General features: G+C 44.8%; 1 protein-coding gene across 20 annotated transcripts in view; it reads left to right on the top strand.

The window, feature by feature from the left end:
* The window catches only part of LOC118386842 (protein 4.1-like), a 95,941-nt gene that overhangs the window by 40,237 nt on the left and 31,839 nt on the right, over window positions 1-23,865 (top strand). For 17 of the 20 annotated variants that reach the window (XM_035774763.2, XM_035774756.2, XM_035774762.2 and 14 more), the window contains exons 1-4: window positions 4,042-4,208; window positions 8,435-9,021; window positions 9,802-10,032; window positions 22,643-22,747. In XM_035774763.2, coding sequence (XP_035630656.1) covers window positions 8,449-9,021; window positions 9,802-10,032; window positions 22,643-22,747 — 909 coding nt within the window. In that variant the 5' untranslated portion in view covers window positions 4,042-4,208; window positions 8,435-8,448. Of the gene's footprint in view, window positions 1-4,014; window positions 4,209-8,434; window positions 9,022-9,801; window positions 10,033-22,642; window positions 22,748-23,865 lie in introns of those variants that run through there. The other 3 variants (XM_035774745.2, XM_035774744.2, XM_035774743.2) reach the window with 2 other exon arrangements.

The raw sequence follows: 23,865 nt of genomic DNA, 5'->3' as shown, positions 1-23,865 counted from the left end.
CAGTGGGACACAGTAGCCCAGCAGCTGACGGTGATTGATCCCTGTATTGTTGTGCTCACACAGGCTGCAGGTCATTGTAGAGGAGACAACGTTGATCTCACAGTTGCTCCCGCAGGGATGGATGGCAACTATGGGAGGAATTCATAGACCACAAAGGAGTTTACTATGCAAACAAGGGGAATTGAGGAGGTGTTAGTGCTAGGTGGCTCAGTACACAAATACAAGTGGGTTTTAATGACATGGGGTAAAGCTACTAGGTCTTGATGAACTAAATTGCTGATGATTTTGAGTTTAACTGGCATTGACCAACAAATTAGATCTTCCTAAATGTCCAAGTAAAAATGTTCCAGCATCTCATAACATGATTCTCATTTAATTTCAAAAACACTTTAATTAAAGCGATTTGTTCCACACCACTGAGTCTGAGGCACTGCACACTTAGTCTCCCCATGCTGTGGAGTTAGTCTGAACTCTAGAGGAAACCGATTCAAACAGGCTTTTCTCTTGCCATTGAGACCATTACTGCTTGTGACCCTCTTTGTTGCTGCCGAGTTAACAGTGTGAGTTGCATGCACAACTGGGAACTTCCTGTTGCTATAGCAACTCAGCTAAATCCCAGATGGTGCACAAAGTTTGGTTTAGACGTGTTCCTCAGGAAAACCAATTTAGCCCACTTGAGTGGAGCCTTTAGCTCCCACACTCTTACTTAAGGCATCCCAACATTGGGACTGTGCTTTGTGTGTGTGTAAGTCAGTGCCTTGTGCGCGAGACACAGACTGAAACTCATACATTGGTCTGTTGTCTCTGGCAGGTTTGCTTTATTCAAATTTAAGTTATTGAATCACACTACAGGGTCTGTTTTGTTATCCTACCTGACGGTGCTAGGACTAGGAGTTTTCAAAGAGCAGGAATACCCTGTCTCAAATGTAATCACGTCCTACATCACTGACAAACCACAGTTATTTTGACTCATGGAGTGTATGATAATATACACAGAACAGAATATAAAAGCAAAATGAAACAGGGGCCCAGTTCCAGACATACAAGAAGCATATTTCTCTTAAATGTGCACAAATTTGTTTACATCCTAGTTAGTGACCATTTCTCCTTTGCGAATATAATCTATTCACCTGACAGGTGTGGCATATCACGAAGCTGATTAAACAGCATGATCATTACACAGGTGCACTTTTTGTCACACAACACAATGCCACACAACACAATGCCACAGATGTCTCAGGTTTTGAGGGAGCGTGCAATTGTCATGCTGACCGCAGAAATGTCCACCAGAGCTGTTGCCAAATAATTTGATGGTAATTTCTCCACCATAAGCCGCCTCCAACATTTTTTTAGGAAATACCGGGCCAATGGCAGACCGTGTATGGCAGTTTGCTGATGTCAACGTTGTGAACAAGTGCCCCATAGTGTTGATGGGGTTATGGTATGGGCATGCATAAGCTATGGACAATGAACACAATTGCATTTTATCAATGCTAATTTCAATGCACAGAGATACCAGGATGAGATCCTGAGGCCCATTGCAGTGCCATTCATCTGCCGCCGTTACCTTATGATAATGCATGGCCCACTGTCGCAAGGTCTTTTCATCCTTTGGGGCATCTGGATAGTCCTCTTAGTTTAATTCCTGGAAGCTGAAAATGTCCCAGTTCTTCCATGGCCTGCACACTCACCAGACATGTCACCAGTTGAGCATGTTTGGGATGCTCTGGATCGACGTGTACGACAGCGTGCCAGTTCCCGACAATATTCAGCAACTCCGTAAAGCCATTGAAGAGGAATGGGACAATTCTATGCGACGGAGTTGTGTCTCGCTGCGTGAGGCAAATGGTGGTCACACCAGATACTGACTGGTTTTCTGATCCACGCCCCTACAATCTGTGACCGACCGATGTCTGTATTTCCCAGTCATGTGAAGTCCATAGATTAGAATTGCTTTCAATTGACAGATTTTCTGTAACTCAGTAGTAGAATCTTTGAAATGTTGCGGTTTTTATATTTTTGTTCAGTTTAAAAGCATGTGTGTTATGCCTTGCGTCTGTTTGATGGAAATAAGATAGGTTTGTGCTCTGGGCACTGCTGTACATAGTGGTTAAAAAATGTAAGCTTCATTCCAACACTTGTGGCTTTTCTCTCTCCCCCGTATCCATCTAACAGCAGAACTCATTGTCATTTGACTTCAATAAAGGGCTTTAGAGGAAAGAGAAAATTGACATTTTGTGCCATGAGACCCGGGCAATTAGCTCCTTTTGTCTGTGGTCTTTTCATCCTTTGGGGCGTCTGGACATTCCTCTTAGTTTAATCCTGCTGTGACCCTCCCACTGATGAGTCTGTGCCCATAGACCCTGTTATCCATCCTGCCTCCTCCCCCATTAAGCACGACAAGCAGTTTTGATCTCGCTCTCTTGGGGCACGCATCCCTTCATAGTGGACACTTTGGGGACACCAACTCTACTTCAGATTGCGCCTCCCTAAAAATGCCTCTGCATCATTTGGGGGATGAGCATGAGTAATACGGCCGTCCAAAAAATATTTTACCGGAGAGCGGAATTTTGTCTTGGAAGACAATGTTAATTTGCTTTCACTCTGGTATTCCATGTCTACATGTGCATTTTCGGGGCACAACAATAAAGAAACCAAGCATCACGCTTCTCCCTAAATTCCCTTTTCCCTCCGTCTCACTCAGTCAATTGCGCCCAGACCACCAGCTCTACACACACGTGTTGAGTACGCTGACACACGTGCCGAGTAGCGCTCCGGTTAGGCCTACAGAAATAAACGCCTATTAAAAAACGGATCTAACTGATGGGATACACAAGCTACATTCTTTGCCAAATGATGACATTTTTTTTTAAATCGCAAATTCAAAATGGACTGGTTGACTGAAGTAGGGACATATGTGTTCCAACAACGAGCGCTGCAGTTTTGGAATAATTGTGTCCCGTCTATTTAACCATGGGGTTCAATATGTATTGACTCAAGACATTTCAGCTTTTCATTTTTAAATAATTTGTGTCTAAAAACATAAATCCACTTTGACATTATGGAGTATTGTGTGTAGGCCAGTGACACATCTCAATTTTAATTAATTTAATATTCATGCTGTAGCACAACAAAAAGTCACGGTGTGAATACTCTCTGAAGCCACTGTATATATGGTGCAATTAGGATTTGTAATCTGTAATGGTTATGATAAATGAGGCATTGTTGCGTACTGTTGGCATATAGATAAATGTGCAGGCCTTGTGTTCTAAAAATTGTTTCTCAAATGCCCATCCCTAGCATCATTTTCTGCTGTATCCTACTACGGTGCACTACTGTTGGCAACATGGCTGCTAAGACCCTCGATCGTGTGTACTGTTTTGCCAATGCAGTTCACCCGTCTGTTTCACTGTACATCGACATGACTTGAGCCCTCCCATCTGTCACCCAATGTGTGAAATTAGCACTAATACTGGGATAAAGATTTGGCCAAAATGTAATTTAGGTGCTCGCCTGCTAACACCATTAGAATAATGAGTTATAACAACACCATGTTGATGCTTGCGAGAATAGGTGCTGAGAATTGTACATCTTGTCTACAGTCTGGAATGGTGTGTGTGAAACTTTCCTTTGAGGAATGTGTGTGTGTGTGTGTGTGTGTGTGTGTGTGTGTGTGTGTGTGTGTGTGTGTGTGTGTGTGTGTGTGTGTGTGTGTGTGTGTGTGTGTGTGTGTGTGTGTGTGTGTGTGTGTGTGTGTGTGTGTGTGTGTGTGTGTGGTTAGCTAGCTGCTGCAGCACCAAGCTGGTGTCCCCCAAGGAGAGAGGAGAGGACTGGCATGCCTGTGCCAGTGAAAGGCGGCAGGGCCAGGGAAAAGGAAAAGGATGGAGTGAGCGAAGGATTTGATTAGCCTTGGTCCCTGAACACAAGTGTCCATTAACAATCCATCTCTTGGCACATACACAGCCGGGGTGGGGTCTGCCTCCTTCGCTCACCCTCTCCCTCCTCCCTCCCCCATTCTCTCTCAGCAGAGTTTGGCTTCCTCTCTCGCCCTCATTCTTCTCTCGGTCTATGCCTGTCCCCCTGAGTTTGGTGCGGTAATGACAGCAGTGTATAGAGCAGGAGGAGGTTGATCAGCTGGAATACAGCACAGGACGGTGAAAGGAAAGGACCGAGTCTTGAGTCGGTCGTCAGCGGGGGGAGAGATCACGGTAAGGTGCTGCTCTGTACTCACACCCAGCGCCACACTACAGCGGTGTACTGGGTTACTGTACTGAGGCTGACACGGCTGGCTAATAGTCAATGCAGTTCATCTGCCGATCACTTTGATAGAATGTGAGGTCAACTGTTTTGAGTTTAGCTGGACGCAAAGAGTGTTCAGAGTTCAGCCGTTCCTGGAGCTCATGGGTCATACGATTGAGTAGATATGGTAATGAACAAGCATTTCGCAACACCCGCAATAACATCTGCTATACATGTGTATGTGACCAATAAATGTGATAATATTTTTGTTAAATACTGGCAAATTGACTTTGCCTAGTCATTGTCCAGCTGTCATTTAATTAACCAGTGATTTGATTGGAATAATCAGTGAGGGGCGTTGTCCTGGTTGTTGTTGCAGTGACATCCTTGTTTTGCCAAGCACATTGTCTGACCCGGTGTGTTATGAGACGTGACTTCATAATGCATGTGTGCGCAGCTGGTGACCGTGTGTAATGTCACAAAGCCAGAAGATACAAGGGCTTGATAAAGAGTTGCGACACTGTACGACAACAAATTTGCTAACCTGTGTCTAAAGATGAAACGGAACGGCAGCTCCTCTCTAATGGATTCTCCTGCCACTGTCTGGGGGATGTTTTTATTGGGGGGGATAGAGCCCTGGGATGAGGGGGAAATGAAAGCCTGCCTGTCGCAAATCCTTTTGAAGCTGCAGCATTCCCGGTATGGTATGCCTCGGTGGGGAGCAGAACCTAAGCAAAACAATCCCCAGACCAGCGCCACAGTACAGGAGCGCTCTTCGTGACGTGCTTTTTTTTCTCTCTCTCTGTCTCTCCGGTTTCCCCATTTTAAGAAGAGACTCTATCAAGTACAATTACTACTCTAAAGCTCTGTTGCACCAAAAAAAAACTGTTTTTAAAGAGGTTGATCGAGAAATAAGCTGATAATTTCAATGGGTTTAGACTTGGTGTTTGCTACTAGGAGACTCTTCTGCATGCAGGAGGAAACCAGTTTGAGAGGTACCAGATGGTTTAGCCAAGTTACATAAGGCATGCCATAAACATTTAATTCATATAGAAAGGACATATGGGGGGGGGGAGAGCGCTTACGGCAAGCTAGATGGGGGGGGGCACATTTTCGGTCCACTCATGATCTGCATTTCCATTTTGAGTACAAGGCTAGATGGAGTTTTCCCAGACCCAGAGTGGGTATGTGAGAGCATGCAAGCCCTATTGTTGTTTAGCAGTGTGGGAATGAGAGCGAGGGGAGAGAGAGGTGGGGGGGAAAGAGGCCTTGAATCTCCTGTCTGGGGAGTTGTTGCCCTGGGCGAGATGGAAGGAGAGGCTGAAACATAACTGCTTGCTTACAGACCTGCTTGCTGCAGGAGGAAAAAGCGGACACTGCAGCCAGTTGGGAATGAGCAGAGAAATGATCTTTATCACAGACTGCCAGTGTTGCTTCATGTCAGTTCTTGGGACTACCTGAGAACATTGAAAAAACATTGGAAAAAAATTATAATTTGCATATTGTGTATCTCTTCGAAATGTCTTAATGGTTTTGATTCCAGACTTTGTCACTGCAGTCAGTACTTTAATTGTCCAAACGTGTCTAATTAGTGTAATGAAACAATAGGCTGTGTTGCGGTGTAGGGAGGTGAAGTGTTTGATTTGACTGGGGATAAGCTAAATCCCTTATCACTCAACACGCTCCACATAGCCTACACTTGGGCTGGAGGTGTACAGCAAACAAAACTCACACCGACATGCTTAAAATATCCCAGACTGTCACACCCACAGTTCTCCTAGCATAACTGATTATTATATAGCCGTAGATCGAGACGCGTGCTTTTACGAGCGTTAACACTTAGGCTAACCACCACCCACCTCCAGAACCAGTGTGTGTTGAGGCTCTGACTTCCAGTCTGTTCTGTCTGCTGGATTATGTCTGTGACATTAGCCTCTTAAAGAAAATACCATCTGACGGCATGAGGTGACGAGAGAGCACGTCAGTCATATGTCTCTATGGAGAGGCCATTTTGTTTTTTTGCTGACAAGGACCCAGATTGGTTTTGACAGGCTGTGTTGTTTCACTTACTCCCATGATGTGCAAGCGTTTGCAGATTTGGGATTTAGCCTGCAGTCTGCTGGGGTGGCCAGATCCTGGTTCCACTGAATGGCTGAGCAAGTCACTCCCCTGTGGCAAATTGGTAGAAATATGCTCTGAGTTTTGAACCTGTAGGCTGTGGTATTCAACATGGTATTCTATTTCAGGTAATCTCTGTTGTGATTTCATTTACCAGCCTGACCCTGCACTACATTCAGGTTAGGATTGTCAGGGAATTGATGTTGTGTTAAAAATACTATTTTATTTTGATTAGATTAGGCCTAGATGTAGACGATTTCTTTGCAATGGATTGTGTGATTTATTGGCCTAATTTGAACCATTTGATGTGTAGCTTAGACCTACACATGTTGTCTTTATTTGTGTTTTTGTGTGTCCTGAATGTAGCCCCGCACATCAGTGAGGAAGTGGTGTCTGTTCCAATGCCATTCGTGGAGTTAGGTTGATTATTTTCTTAAATTGAATAAAGTCTGACGGTAAACCATCTGTTCCTTGTTATCAGGGTCTGAATGCTCAATGTTGTCGATGCGTGTCGGCGGCACAGTTTTCTTATCGGCCTCAATGTAATTGTATTCGTTGCAATTGTATTCGTCTTCTTGTCCTTAACCTGATTAAACCTAATCTGAATTGAAGAAGGCCAAAATGTGTTCTCCTAGCCTGTTCATTCTGTTACATTTTGCTACTAAAGTGTCGCTCATCCCTGTTAGTTCTGGATAGAATAATCTTTTTCTTGGTTACATTTTCAACTCTTCCCTGAGTCTTCTCAGCTGCTGCCTCCCTTAATTCCCCTGTCAACTTGTCACATGACCCCTTGTAAAATGTGTGGAACCAAAAAAGACCATAAAATGCCTCCTCTCCTTCGTAACTCGTTGGCTAGTCATGCGTGAGGGACCATTTTTCTATTTATAAATCGCCCCTGCATGTAACCCAGAATATTGTTCTGTGTGTGTGTGTGCGTGCGCTCTCATAATGATTGCTACAAGAATAGTTTAACTGAAGTGAACCATGGAATGCCAGGTACATGATCAATTCTGACTTTATCTAATGCCATCACATTTGTTATCAGGAGAAAGGAAATAAACCGATTTTAGTCAGGGTAGATCATTTGATTTAAGTGAATTAGTCTCTACAGAGAGTCATTGCTCCACCCTGCAGCGCCTTGTCCATTTAATTTCAGAGGATATGTCCTCCTCTCTGGAACATGACGTTTCCAACCCAATTACTGTCGAAACGCCATTACCCAGAGACTCAGGCAGCTGTAATATCATTGCGTTGTTTTATGTTGTTTTATTTTGAGCCGTGCCATTTTCTGTGATACTGAGAGAGGCGTGGCGAACCTTAACCTCTTGCCCTTGAGTCCTGTTGTCATGGTGAATGAGTAAATGTGTTGTGCAGAGCTGTTCCCTTGTCACTGATATTTGGGTTGAAGCCCTGCCTGGGGCCACCGCTCTTCTCTGGTGGGAGATGCAGTTAGCCCCTTAGCAGCCAGCCATTGATGGCCAATGGCCTTTTGTACCATCACCCCACATGACATTTTAGTTCGCTCCAATTACATAATGTCAAAGAAATCCGACACAATGAAACACGGCTGACAAAAAATGCTGCTGATATTATGGCGTCCTCACCGTCTTTCGAATTGCGGCGTTGTGTTACATGAGAAGAAAAAAAGAACACAACGTAGACAATAAATGTATTTACAATTTGACCAACCTAAAACAAGCAACATGACAACGCACAGGCATAAAATGTGGCTTAATTTACTTGAAACTAAAGTTCACTGAAGTGAGACTTTGTCGTTGTGTTTCTTGGCTATTTGTTTCTCAATGTTACATTTCATCTATTAGGGAGGACAATCCGGCTACTACTCAGACTCTCAATCTCACAGGAATGAACATGACTTAAGTTGCATTACACTGCTAACTTCCCTCCCTTAAAGGGGCAGATGAAATGTGTCTCCTCTGTGATATTTTGGTTAGTGGACCAAAAGGTTAGTTTTAGGCCCTGGCTCATTTATTATTAGCTAGTGATTTGGGAATACATATGATACGATGTTAGCTTTTCCTGGTTTAACTCTATCCCTCTTTCTCTCTGTGTGCAGTGTGACTGGGGACCATGACGACAGAGGTGGGATCTGAGACGGAGGTGAGGAAAGAGCCGGAGAAGGCAGAGGAGCAGCCTGCAGCACCTGAATCAGAACCAGCAGCCACCAACCAGACAGACGAGGCCAAGGCCGCAGAGCAGTCCGCCAACGACCACCCCGCTCCGGCCACCGACTCAGCCGAGGCCCCCGCAGAGGCCAAGGAGAAGCAGGAGGAGGCCCAGCCAGCTGACAACCCCACACCACAGGAGGGCGAGGACACCCCAGCCTCACCACCAGCCTCTGAGAAGAAAGGGATCTCCAGGTTCCTCCCTCCATGGCTTAAGAAGCAGAAGTCTCAGAGCCAGGTGGGACCCAAAGAGAGCCAGGCTGCACCCAAGGAGGAGGCAGGCGTTGCCTCCGTGAAGGAGGAGGACGGTGAGAAGGGGGAGCAGGCCGAGGCAGAGCAGACGTCATCGCCCACAGCAGCCCAACCACAGGTGGAAGAAGAGAAAATTAACGGAGAGCCGAAACCAGAACAGAAAGAGGAAGTGAAATCGGAGGAAAAAGAGGAGGAGAATCATTCCACTGGCAGTGCAGACACTCAGGTATGCTAGCCTATATTGGCCATATTAACACCACACACCTCTTACTGTCTCTCCATTATCTTTGCTTGTGTTTTTCAATTCAACGATTCTCAGATTTAGATTTGATTTCCTCTCTGGCAGATGAGAACCCAGATTACTCTATTTACTATAGCTCTGCTTATCAAGGTGGTCTTCTCTGCTGGCTGTCTGACAGTAGCGTGTCATCGTTGACCTTGCAGTCACACGACCTGATTCAACCACAGCAAGCCAAGCATGGGCCCTGAGGAATTGGTGCCACTTAGCTCACTTCACTAGATCTCTCTGTCACTAGATCTCTCTGTCAAGGTTCCTCCTTCAACCCTGTTAGGAGTATTAGTCAGTCAGTACATATCACTTAGTATAGAGATGTTGAATGTTCCCCTCATTTGTCCTTTATGATTTTATTACGTTGGAATCGCTGTAAGCTATTATGCTGCAGAAGAAACATCTCCTCGTTGTGCTTGTCGATATTCCCGCCAAATTCCCAGCCCTTTTCCATGTTTTAAGACTTTGATCCGCCCAATGACATCATCTACACTGATCAAGCCAATGGAAAACATAATGAGTGCTGGTTAAAAGCTGTGTGTACCGCGATAGAAGTTACACTATGGTTCTCCGTACAGATCTGTGCTGACAGAATTGATGACACTAAGCAGAATTAGGCTACTCTTTGACAAACCACTGTTGACAAAATGGCCTTTGTGGATGTGAAGGGTTTTTCTTGTTCGCTCTGTGAATCTCCTCTTGGTGATTTGTGTCTAGCCTGCTAAGGAGGAGAAAGCAGCAGAGGAATCTCAGGAGAAGAGTGCAGCAGAAGAGGAGACCAAGGAGGCAGAGGAAGGAGGAGAGGAGAAGAAAGACGAGGAAGAGAGCCCGAAGCCTGAGGGTGGACATTCTTTTATCAAGTCACCACTGAAACTGACCAAGAAGGTGAAGATGGTGATGTGTCACGTGACCATGCTTGATGGAAGCCAGTTCCCCTGTGAGGTGGAGGTGAGTCTCTTCAATATTTATGGTTGTTCTAAGCAAAGTAACACACACGATCAAAGTCCAGATCCCGGACAAACCCCAAAATAGAATTGTTTCTGGACACTTCAGATCATATGGTTTAATATTGGTGATAGAAGTCAGACCAGATTTTAAGATAGTGTTTAATCCTTTGACGCGTACGAACACAGGGGTGTGATCATTCTACAGTGGCCCCTGCAGCGTACGCGCAAACCGGTGTGATTAGAACACTTCATTAAACGTTGAGTTACGATTGACGCAGCGGTCAGTGTTTGAGCTGGCCACACTGTTATTTTTTCACAAAACATTTTGCACAAACATTATGTCCTCGACGTGTGCAGTTTATTTATGGATGCAATTTTCAGACATTCACAGAAGTGGCAACAGCCTAACACAATTCTCATCCAAATCAGAAAATGTAGGCTACATCGGTCCTAGCGCTAACTGTGTAAATAGTGAGCTAATAAGCTCACTCTTAGCTGACAGAAACCATAATACGTATTAACTGAAAGCATTTACTATTTACAATTAAACACATCACGGGTGAGCTTACCAATCATCAAAATAATTTAGTAAAACACTTTCTAAAAGTCGAAAGTAATCCGCCTAGTGGGTAGTTTGTGTGCACCACCATGTTTGTTTTTTCTGCTTCAACCAAAGATAAGAAGAGGTGATAAGATGAGTTGGGTCTGTTATCAGTATGCATGTTGAAGGTTGAAGGGGTTGTGTCGTCTACCGTAATTCACTTCCCATCATTGACTTCTGGAAGTTTACTCGAAAGACGAGTGAACTGTCCCTTCACCTTGTTACAACATCTTCACCTTGTTATAACATCTTGCTAAAATATATTTGGTCTGACAGTCGTTTGCATGACACCCAGAATGCGTTGAATGATGTCAACCAACATGGCTCCATACATAGTGGGTTAATATGGCTTAGCATTAGCTCATCATAATCAGTAACACCTTCAAAAAAGCATTTTACACGTGTCCATTATAATCTATGCAAAAATAAGAATACATTATTTGTCACAAGTACTTGAAAAATGTGAATAAACAGTAAATACATGACTACCACACAAACCATTATGCGCCATATGGTGTATTACAGTACAAACAGCATAACACGATATACAGAAACTATTATCATAGCGTAATAAGGCACTTACTTTGATAGGAACGCACACATGTCCAAAGTTATTATTAGTAAGGAAAACAATAATGAAAGCAATGGGGCGCCAGCCAGAAAATGTGACAGTGGGAAAAAGTTTGTGCAGGTTCTGTTCTGACTGGAGATGCACAAATGTCTGCATACTTGACCCGAGGAAACACTGGAGAAGTGCTTGGGCTCGCATCAAAGAGCAAAGTTTGTCCGTCTCATCGTAATGCCTCAAACTTCAATTGTCCACCACAGTGAAATGGTGTACTTCAATGTGAATTATTGAGGAGGCGGAACACACTTCAATTCAAACTGTCAAATAAAATAATTTTAAATTGACAAGTTGAAACACAGTATATAGATAATTAGCAGGCATTATGCCTTGGTTTGAGGGTAGTGCGGGTTAACTGTCCTGTTACGTAACAATCACATTTTGTGCAGTCTCATATCACGCACGTAAAAAAACTCACACTGGGGAGAGTTGGAGATGTAAGGTTAAAGGTGATGGATAATATTCGTGCAACTATATACACTGAGTGTACAAAACATGAAGAACACCTTCCTAATATTGATTTGCACCCCCCCCCCTTTTGCCCTCAACAGCCTCAATTCGTCAGGAAACTGTTGAGCTTGAAAAACCGGTGCGTCTGGCACCTACTATCATACTCCTTTCAAAGGAACTTAAATCTGTTGTCTTACCAAATCTCTTAATTGTCTCGATGCTTAAAAATGTTTTTTTTTTAAGTGACATCAATAAGGGATCATAGCTTTCACCTATTTTTGCCTGGTCAGTCTGTCATGGAAAGAGCAGGTGTTCTTAATGTTTTGTACACCCAGTGTATGTATTGTGAATAGAGCTGGCACAATTTCATTGTAAAAGACGTAACTTCGTCGTAGATTTTGGGTTATACAGAAATATCAAAACATGCCAAAAAGCTGATATGTTGTTCAATGTAGCCAAGTCAAAAATCCGACCTACGGTTCACAAATGCCCCCATGTAGGGAAATGGAGCCTGCAAGAAGAGCCTTGTGGCTGCAGGCTATTCGGTGTGGGAAATGTGGGGACGCGGTGTCCAAGTAGGCACGTAGCTGTGTGTGTGGAAAACATTTAATCACAGGTAAGACATTTAACTTGTTTAGTACAGTCTGTTTGTAACTCCACTCACTACTTGTAGCTGTATAGTCATTTTGTTTGTGTTAGTCTTGGCTAGCTTAACGTAGGGCTAGCGGGACACCTGTCGACAACTTTTGGTGAAATTGGAGGGCGCGCAATTCAAATAAATAATCATAAAAATTATGGATATTAAACATTAAGGTACATACAAGTGTCTTATATTGGTTAAAAGCTTAAATTCTTGTTAATCTAACTGCACTGTCAGATTTACAATAGGCTTTACAGTGAAAGCATGCGATTGTTTGCGGACAGCGCCCCACAACATATTTTTCCACCAGCACGGGCTTCATAAAATCACAAATAGCGATGAAATATTCACTTACTTTTTGAAAATCTTCCTCTGATTTTCAATCCAAAGGGTCCCAGCTACAACATGTAGTTTTGTTAGATAAAATCCTTCTTTATATCCCAAAAAGTCGATTTGAGTAATCCACTCGTTCAACATGCAGAGAAAGGAATCCAAAAAGCTACCGCTAAACTTTGTTAAAACAAGTCAAAATACGTTTCTATTCAATCCTCAGGTACCCTGTAATTAAACTATAATATTTCATACGGAAAGAAGTATGTTCAATAGGAAAATTATATTAGCAGGTGCGCGTCCTCTTCGTCTCGTGCGCACAGACTGATTTCCAACTCTGAGTCCCAGTACTAAAACTCATAATTCTTCCTCGTTTGGGAAGAAATAGGCCTGAAACCTTGAACAAAGATTGTTGACATCTAGTGGAAGCCATAGGAATTGCAATCTGGGAGCTGGATGTGGATAAACCCCTATAATTCTGGTTGGATTTTCTTTGGATTTTCTTTTATCATATCTATTGTGTTATAGTCTCATACATTATTTTTTACGTTTCTACATACTACAAAGTGTTTTCTATCCAATGGTACCAATTATATGCATATCCTGGATCTGGGCCTGAGTAAAACGCAGTTTACTTTGGGAACGTCAGTCAGGCGGAAATTCTGAAAAAAGGACCTTATCCCTAACAAGTTTTAATGTTCTGGTCTGAAGCTAGCAAGCACTCACTCAAGTGGCTGCTAACATCGCCAAGAAAAGGGGCACGATGGAAGCCCTACAATATGATGTTTTTCTAAATAGTGAGAACGATAGGGAGCAGGTCATGTTGAAAAGTCATCTTTAGACATGTTGTACTTTTCTTAAAAGTACTTTTGTAATTGACTAAAATAAGCAGACGACAAGAAAATTGCTTTTGAAACTGGTAAGGTTTTTGCTGTGTGTCAAAGGGGTAAACCACAGGTTGTTTTCTTTAGGGAATTGTCTTTTTATCTTTTTCATAGGGGAAAAAATTGCCTGCCTTTTTAACACCGTGTTTTGACAGATGCATTTGTTTTCCATTTTATAGAAGATTCAGTGCAAGGATTATTGTTGTTGTAGATAAGCATTCAGAACCATTGTCATGTAGTTTAGCGTTGTCCCAGAGGAAAACAACAGTGCTGTGTACTGGAGCTGTACACAGCACAGCAGCCTCTCCTTATTCGATGAACCTCATCACCATAATTTAGTTTTGCGCAGGAAGAGGATAGCATTACATGTAATCCTGTTGTATAGATTGAGGTTTTCGTATCAGACATTTCATTGTTATTTCCTCCCTTGCTACCGGTGGAGTCTGAGGCTATTTATAGCAGTGCTGAGATTTGCCAGGGACCTCACGATACGATATCACAATACTTAGGTGCTGATACGACTGGCCTGGTTAAATAAAAACAATTATTGCGTTTCGATACTGTCATTTTTATTGCGATTCGATGTTCCAAAATTATTGCTCACGTATAGCTTCTGCGCTGTGCTGCGGTTGCTGATGATCTCAGCAGGACATCAACCTATAAACACAAGTGGAGTAGAGGTGACTGACTAGGACACACAGCAGGGAGAGTACTGGAGAGGACCGAGAGGAGAGGTTGGGCACCTAAAGAAGGGAACATCAGGGAGACCAAATTAACCATTTAGCTGACTGCTGCTCTCCGGGACCATGACAACACAATTGAAGTTGATAATACTGTGTTTGGTAGGACCTACTTCTCAGCTGGAGTAAAGAATTTATTGTGGATTTTGGCCTATCTGTAGGTGCAATAAATTATGATGATTTTGATTGTTGGTTTTGAGTCAGGTAATCATAGCATAGTTGATTAGTAGATTCTGCTGTGCCCTTTTATAGTGGGATAGAGAGGCTGAGAACATCAAGGCAGCCCGTTTTGGCTCAACAAATGGCTCTCCCCATCACTGCATGGTTTAGCCTAGCTTCAAATGAGTGGATTTGGCTATTGCTGACAGGTGTATAAAAATGAGCACACAGCCATGCAATCTTCATAAACAAACACTGGCAGTGGAATGGCTTTACTGAAGAGCTCAGTGACTTTCCATGTGACACTGTCATAGAATGTCAGTTCATCAAATTTCTGCCCTGCTAGAGCTGGCACGGTAAACTGTAAGTGCTGTTATTGTGAAGTGGAAGCGTCTAGGAGCAACAACGACACAGCCGTGAAGTGGTAGGCCACACAAGCTCACAGGATGGGACCGCCGAGTGCTGTAGTGCGTAAAAATTTTCTGTCGGTTGCAGCATTCACTACCGAGTTCCAAACTTCCTCCGGAAGAAATGTCAGCACAAGAACGGTTCGTCAGGAGATTAATGAAATGGGTTTCCATGGCCGAGCAGCCGCACACAAGCCTCTTATTCACCATTCGCAATGCCAAGTGTCGGCTGGAGTGGAAACGCTTTCTCAAGTGTGAATCACGCTTCACCATCTGGAAGTCCGACAGACGAATCTGGGTTTGGCGGATGCCAGGGGAACGCTACATGCCCCAATGCATAGTGCCAATTGTAAAGTTTGGTGGAGGTGGATTAATAGTCTGGGGTTGTTTTTCATGGTTCGGGCTCGACCCCTTGGTTCTAGTGCAGGGAAATCTTAACGCTACTGCATGCAATGACATTCTAGATGATTTTGTGCTTCTAACTTTGTGGCAACAGTTTGGGGAAGGCCCTTTCCTGTTTCAGCATGACAATGCCGCCGTGCACAAAGCGAGGTCCATACAGAAATGGTTTGTCGAGATCGGTTTGGAAGAACTTGACTGGCCTGCACAGCCCTGACCTCAACCCCGTCGAACACCTTTGGGATGAATTGGAACGCAGACTGCGAGCCAGACCTAATCGCCCGACCTCACTAATGCTCTTGTGGCTGAATGGAAGCAAGTCCCCTCAGCAATGTTCTAACATCTAGTGGAAAGCCTTCCTGGAAGAGTGGAGGCTGTTATAGCAGCAAAGGGGGGACCAACTCTATATTAACGCCCATGATTTTGGAATGCGATGTTCGACAAGCAGGTGTCCACATACTTTTGGTCATTTAGTGTCATGTATTATTGTTTCTCCAGCATAGCAGGTGAATTAGTGTTTCACTACATTGGACCAAGTTCCCTAGTATCTCATCTCCACGTTGTTACTCCCCCTCATTCCCTTTTGCCCTGAAGTTTATTTTCATTTGCCTACTAATGAGCCGTGGGATGATGAGAAATCAATAGCCTACATCATGTGTTTTTGAAGGCACCATTCCCTGCAGTGAATTCGCACTAAATGGCCAATCTAAGAGAATTGCCGCTGGTGTCTTTTTTTCTATCTTTTTTTTTTTTAAGTCTGTTTGGGTTCTCCCATGGGTTTGAATGATGTGGGCTATCATCTGGTTTCGCTGTGGGTGGAATTCGATGTCATGGGTGGAACTGGGAGGTAATGGGACTGAACTTGGGCCTGTGTTTGGTGGAGGGCTGGAGGCCCTCTCTCTCTCTGGCCCACAGGTGTTGGGTGGAGGGCTGCCCTCTCTTTCTCTCTGGCCCTCAGGTGTTGGGTGGAGGGCTGCCCTCTTTCTCTCTGGCCCTCAGGTGTTGGGTGGAGGGCTGCCCTCTTTCTCTCTGGCCCTCAGGTGTTGGGTGGAGGGCTGCCCTCTCTTTCTCTCTGGCCCTCAGGTGTTGGGTGGAGGGCTGCCCTCTCTTTCTCTCTGGCCCTCAGGTGTTGGGTGGAGGGCTGCCCCTCTTTCTCTCTGGCCCTCAGGTTGGGTCTTTCTCTGGCCCTCAGGTGTTGGGTGGAGGGCTGCCCTCTCTTTCTCTCTGGCCCTCAGGTGTTGGGTGGAGGGCTGCCCTCTCTTTCTCTCTGGCCCTCAGGTGTTGGGTGGAGGGCTGCCCTCTCTTTCTCTCTGGCCCTCAGGTGTTGGGTGGAGGGCTGCCCTCTTTCTCTCTGGCCCTCAGGTGTTGGGTGGAGGGCTGCCCTCTCTTTCTCTCTGGCCCTCAGGTGTTGGGTGGAGGGCTGCCCTCTCTTTCTCTCTGGCCCTCAGGTGCACGTAAAGCCCCTTTTTATATTTGGGAGTTTTGTGGTTTATACACTAAAGGGATAAGCGCTGGTGTTGAGGGGATGGGTGGATGACACCCCCCTGCCCAAGACCCAGTCCCTCCCAACTTCTACCCCCCCCTGACCGGGCTGGGGTAAAAGCAGGCTGCACGGCGGGTGCTCGTCTGGTGTTCTCGTCTAGTTCTCTGGAGCCCACCACGTTCACAAGCATGGCAGATTAGAGGGGGGTCCTGAGCCCCCCACAGATTAAACATGTAGCATCTGCTGTCGCCCACAGAGGTGTGGCAAACCAACCCTGCCTGCAAACTCATAACCAAGTCATCTTATCTTCCAGTTAGTCAGTCAGCGATCTCCAATAAAATCCACTCAGTAGGATAGAGGGATTTTCTCTTCATAATTACAAGTCAAGTGTTAAAGCTAGTTGGTCGCGTTTGCTTAAGTCTATCTATTATGTTATTGATTCTGTCTCATTGGTTATTCATGTGTAGGCTAGTCAATTTCCCATCCTGGAGGCTAAGGGGTTTCACTGTGTGTGATTGAGAGTGTTTGTGGGTTCCAGTGCAGCTGAACATGCGTTTTGAGATGGCTTGTGAATGGGCCCCAACACTAATTGCTGTTTGAACAGGGCCAGCTTTGTTCACAGTTTCAGAATAGCTGAGGCATCAGTAAATGCCATTGTTGGGAAGTATTCAGCCAGAAGACAGTGGCATATTTATAACGAGGTGCAATGCCTACACAAAGTGTTCCAGAGATTAACCTTAATTTTGGGGGGAGAAGCAAAGCAAGCGCCCACACTAACCCTCAGTGGAAAACAATGACATGTTTCATGGAAGCACACTAGGGCCACTTCAGACATTCTCAACTGTCTCCCTTTGAAAGTCATTTATATTCTTCTCTCAAGCATGTTGTTTAGGTCCTTATTTTATGCGACTTGAATTGAGAGCTAATGGGAATGCCAAAATCTGACTGCACGACCGTAGTTCTCTCTCGATGTACTCCAAGGTGTTCTCTGAGACAGACTGAATGGTGCTGGAGCGCTCTACCCTCTCTGTCGCTCTCTTTGGGGCCGTGTAGCAGCTGTTGGGCTAGGTTGCTTGTTCCTTGTCAATCATTTGCTTATTGGTGAAATCAGCAATCGGACAATATCTTTAAGTAAATCAATCATTCATTTATTATTGTAATTGCAGACAGTAGTTGGCAACGGGAACATAGCGCGCATGTTTCCGAGTAAGTTCTGCAAAATAGGAAAGGGTCCAAGTTGCTTTAATATACTTGGTTGGAGTCAACCCCTAGTGATGTCGCCTACGTCTTCTAACACCTTCTACTCATGAGACCAAGCCTATACATATACAGTTATACAAACTTGCAGGAGAGACAATAGTTAGTGTTTTCTAAGGGCTCAGCAGTCATTTTCCACTCCCCAAGTTGTTTTATGTATGTCTGACCTGTCTCTTTATCTCTTTCACTCCCCTGCTGGGTTCTGTGTCTACGAATCTCTTTTAGCCTTGAGGCGCTTTCTCACAGACACACTGTTTTGACTGCAATAACTCACACATCTCACAGACCGTTTCTTATAAGAAGCAGAGACTAGAAAAGAACTGTAGAACAATATTAAACCTTACAATGTATATATATATATATGGCTAATCTGTAGTCCAGGACCCTATAGATGTATGAGGGAGGTGTCTCATAGCCCTTCCTATTCTATTAATACAACATAAGCATAATCAATTATTGTAATACATAAATAATTTGGTGCAGCCCCTATCGTGACCCCCCACCTGTCACAGCCAGGCTTGACCAGACCAGGCCCCAGCCCATTAGGACCATTAGTGGGGCGTGGAGGTGTTTCTGGGAGACTACAGCCTGTGCGGCGTGCCTCCCCCTTCTCTCTCTCCTCCTGGGGTCTGGGCTGCTGCCTGCAGGGTGAATCCACTGGTGGACTGGGCTGCTGGTGGATATGTCTGTGATCCAGAGTGGGATTGTCATGTGTGTTTTCAAGGCAGAGGATTTGGGCCAATGGGGGGGGTACTTGTTGATGGTGTTTAGACTGTAGATTTAGTTTCTGATGTAGCTAATCAATCAAACCCCCGACTCTGCCTTTATTGATCCTTTCTCTAGAATGCACCACTTTGTGATGGATGGGTCAGTGTACCGGAAAATAATATTGATACATATCTAAAGAAGTCTATATCTCATTCTCTACTCAGAAGTACCAGTCGGGGAAGTCGAGTCTTAGAAACACAGTGCTCTCGTACTGCCAAGCTACATAAAGCATGATTCTCATGCACTCTTGACAAGGCCTTGCAGTTCCAGGTATACTCTCTCCCTCACACATTTTCCCTTGCTTTGTGAGTGCCTTGCAATAATGAGAGCGGTGAAACCACAACATTTGTGTGTGTGTGAACAAACCGTAATGGCGTCTGGGGCTCTGCGGCAACGTAGTCATCTCCTTTTCAGCCAGTGGTGTGGCTCTGTGCAGTACAAGGCTGCTTCCGCTGTGTTCCGCTTGGCTTGCTGCATTTGTTCACCATCGGCTCAGTGCGGACGGACACGTATGAGTCTAATCTGCTGGAACAGCAGGGAGCTCTGGGGCTCCGGAAAGACCAGTCTCGCCATCACACATGCGCACACACACACAGCAGGTAGCCTAGCGGTTAGCCCGTTGAGACGGTAACCAAAAGGTCGCTAGTTTGAATCCCTGAGCCGACAAGGTGGAAAAAAATCTCTGTGCCCTTGAGGTAAGCACTTAACCCTAATTGCTCCAGGGTTGCCATCTATAATGGCAGACTCTGGCCGTGACCCCACTCTGAGGGTGTCTCAGGGGGGAGTTGGGTTATGCAAAAAACAAAAATGTAAAATTCACTTGTATGCATATAATACACATTGTAAATGCGTGAAATGGGACAAATATTAGCACCCACCAAATTACTGTTATACACACCAACTTCCCTTTCTCTCTTTTGTAGTGGATGCAGACAAAGGGTGTCTGTGTTGTCTACCGTCCATTCCCCTTGCTTCTCTCTATAGATTGTCTGCATGTGAATTTGATTCTTGCTGTTTTGTTTCAGGCAGATTTCTCTATAAGCCTATGGGAGATGATAAAACTGTGTCTGGATGTCCGGATTCTTGACTTCCAGCCATGGACAGACTGAGTCGGACACTCCCTTCTGTCGCTTTCTCCCAGCCTGTCCTCTGTCTCTCTCTCTCCCACCCGGTCTCTAATGTCCCAGTGATGGACCCCTCCCTCCTGATTGCAAAACAATGTTCAGACATCAGGAATGCTCCCATAAAGCCAAATGAGTAGAAACAGTTAGTGATTTCTTGGAGATTCCCAGTGTTTGGCCAAATCCGTCATTTGTTTGGTAGTAAGACGATGTGTTCATTGGGTACCATTGTTGACTGTAGATTGATATTTGCTACCAGCACCAGACCTGTTTGTTGTCTATGGTGCATGGGGTGGGATCCGAAAAGGCTTTCGTTTGAGATGTACCCCTCTAAGTGTCCTTATAGGAATCGTGCTGTAGAGATTCACTCATGAGCAGGCTGCTGCTCAGCTCCCAGCTCCACATGGCCTGCTAATTAGTCCTCACTGGGTGGATTGTTGGTGGTGCCACCATGTTCCCCTCTGGGCTGGTTCACCTTGGTTCGATAAGATGATTGGACATGGCACTGTATGCATCAACGGCTGCACTGCTGCATTATTCAATACACTTTCAGTGTGTTTTCAGGGCAACTCGCTAGCATTGATTTCAACTTGTTAAATATGCCAAAGCGTTACTTTTTCACACCCAGACCCTCACATACATATAATACCACAACCCCTCCCCAAGAAGATTTCTGCTACTGTACTCTATGCCCCAAAGTTCCAAATACACAAACACTGTCATAAAACGTAAGTGAACTCACTTGACCTGCTTGGCGCGTGACTGCCAGTGAGGCAATACTATTGCTGTGGCCTCCGCTCTGCATTGCTGAGGCCAAAGCAGACAGGGCAAGGCCCTTGTTATGAAGTGCCCTCTGTTAGCATGGTAATGACTGATCTAATTGACCTGCACTGTAGAGTGGGACCAATGGAAGAATCCTAATGAGGCTAGCTAGTAGCTCGCTAACGTCGTTGAAGTCTAGCTCCACCTTTATGATGACTGCCCCACCCTGCACTCCTCGCCCAGGTAACCACAAGTTTGTTTTTATGGAGCATCAGCCCTCTGGAGGGAGCATCTCTCTCAGCACGGTTGGGCTTTGGGTGGTGTTTACCTTACCTCTAGTTGAGCCTAGCGTAAATAGCTGTGACTTTGGAGAGGCTGTCAGAGACCGTGTAAGCTTATATGGATGGACTGTATAAGACCTGGAAGTTTTTATGGTGCCTTTGGTCTGCGACTTGTGCTTTTACAGCTGCCAATGAGATTACTTTGCTGTTCTCGTTCCATTGAGATGTAGCTGTCAAACATTTTTACTAGGAAGTATGTGACTTGCAGCAGGAGGCAGTAATTCCGATTAGGACTTGTCTGCTTGTGCTGGGGTCTCTCTCTGTCAGGCACTGCTCGGGCAAGGGCACAGACCGTTTCATTGCATTTGCACTGAAATCCGAGCTTCAATGTGAAGCGTCTAAAATATCCCGCCTAATGGTCAAATGTTTTTTTTTTACAGTGCTGCCTATTTTGCTAATGCACTTCAAAGCAATGGCTTCCGCATGGCCAGTAGTAAGAATGGGGGAAATCCGTTTTACTGTTTGCTTACACTCCTTAGTGACTTGACCAGCCACTACTGAAGTGCTTTAGTAGAAGAAAGAGATGGCCCTGAACTGAACGTTGATCCTCCCCATCGGGCTTCTGTTTTCTAAACTGAGTTCCTGTCCTGATTGGTTAACATGTTGTGCAGATGGGCGTGCCATGGGCGGACAACGCAAGGTCACGTGTAAAGTGATTAATTTAAAGCCAAACAAAGGCAGCACCTTGGACACACATCTCAGAATCCACCTGGTGCCAAATCATGTGTCTCAGGGCCACACCCCTCTGGCTACTAGGATGTTGCAGCCTCCAAGCTGATAGACTGTTAGCAAAATACTTTCTTCTCTGTCACTCTCTCACTCTACAGACGATCTAATGTAACAGTGTCTATTGTCGGGGAGCAGGGAGGGAGGGGGGGGGGCACTCAAAAAGCTTCACCAGTGTCCTTGGGAGTGACTGATAATACTAGCATACCTTAAATATCTACGCTGTCCCAAGGAGGCGAAAATGCAGAGCTTTTTTTCTTTCTGTCTTCTTCCCCCTCTGTCTAGAATGCAGTGTCGTTGTCCTTTGTGGACTTTTTCTGGTTATTGTCCCTCAGACCAAGGCAATGTGATGCCCCGAGGAGGTAGTGTGGTACTTCGCCCCCTTTGTCCACACTGCAATGTGTCCCAAATAGCTCCCTCATTCCACCAATGTCAAAGGACCAATAATGCTCACGCAATCCGTGGGGATTTTCCTGTAATGCCTATACTGTCTGGTTCTGCTGTGCAGGCGAATACAGGGCCAGTTGGAAAGAGCTGCCAAGCTGTCCCAAACGGCTGCATATCTGTCTGCCTGTCTGTCTGCAGGGCAAATGTCAGCTCACACCCAAGAGATGCCCTGGAGGAGTGCATTCTCTAGAGTTCTCTGACACTTTCAACACACAGCCATACAATTGTGGCATTCATGAGCCAGATAAATGAACCTCCACGTGAATGAACCCTGTCATAACGAACTGTGAAAGATGTAATATTGTTCACTAAATGAATATATTTTTCTCCTTGTCTCGTTATCTAAATAATCTGCCTCGCTGATATTGTAGGTTGTGAGTTTTTATTTTATTTTTATGTCCACTGTTCTTTATAATTGATGATTAGTGACATGGTTTTCATGCTCTTCTCTTTGTTCTTCCCTCTCTGCAGAAACGGGCGAAAGGCCAGTACCTGTTCTTTAAAGTGTATGAAGCCCTGAACCTACTGGAGAAGGACTACTTTGGGTTGAGTTACAAAGACAACGCTGACCAGACGGTAAAGTCATTGTGTTTTTAGCCACATTCTTCTACAGTGAGATCTGAAGCCCTGCTTTAAAAAGAAGGGACTGGCTTTTTCAGAACAGTAAAAAAAAAAAATAGAAATGCAAACGTATCTTCTACTCAGATCCACTTTTGGGGGAATGTTTTGTTTTCTAAAGTTGCAGTACTTCTAGGCCTAACTACACTGAACGAAAAATATAAACGCAACATGCAACATTTTCAATGTTTTTACTTGAGTTTCAGTTCATATAAGGAAATCGGTCAATTGAAATAAATTAATTAGGTCCTAATCTATGGATTTCACATGACTGGGAATACAAATATGCATCTTGGTCACAGATACCTTTTGTTTTTTAAAGAAAAGGTAGGGGTGTGGATCAGAACCTGTCAGTATCTGGTATGACCACCACTTGCCTCATGCAGCACGACACATGTGCTTCACGTAGAGTTGATTGTGGCCTGTGGAAAGTTTTCCCATTCCTCTTCAATGGCTGTGCAAAGTTGCTGGATATTGGCAGGAACTGGAACACGCTGTTGTACACGTCAATCCAGAGCATCTCAAACATGCTCAATGGGTGACATGTCTGAGTATGTAGGCTATGGAAGAACTGGGACAATTTTCATTTTTCAGGGATTATGTACAGATCCTTGCAACATTCAGCATTATCATGCTGAAACATGAGGTGATGGCGGCGGATGAATGGCACGACAATGGGCATCAGGATCTCGTCACGGTATCTCTGCATTCAAATTGCCATCGGTAAAATGCAATTGTGTTTGCTGTCCTTATCTTATGCCTGCCCCATACCCTAACCCCACCGCCACCATGGGGTACTCTGTGCACAACGTTGATGTCAGCAAAGCTTGCCCACAAGACGCCATCGGTTGAAACTGGGATTCATCCGTGAAGAGCATAGTTCTCCAGTTTGCCAGTGTCCGTTGAAGGTGAGCATTTGCCCACTGAAGTCGGTTACGACACCATACTGCAGTCAGGACAAGAGCCTGGTGAGGCTGACAAGCACGCAGATGAGCTTCCCTGAGATGGTTTCTGACATTTAGTGCAGAAATTCTTTGGTCTTGCAAACCCACAGTTTCATCAGCTCTCCGGGTGAC

Source organism: Oncorhynchus keta, chromosome 8, assembly GCF_023373465.1.
Source record: "Oncorhynchus keta strain PuntledgeMale-10-30-2019 chromosome 8, Oket_V2, whole genome shotgun sequence".
Classification (NCBI taxonomy): Eukaryota; Metazoa; Chordata; class Actinopteri; order Salmoniformes; family Salmonidae; genus Oncorhynchus; species Oncorhynchus keta.
This window is presented reverse-complemented; position numbering and strand designations above follow the sequence as displayed.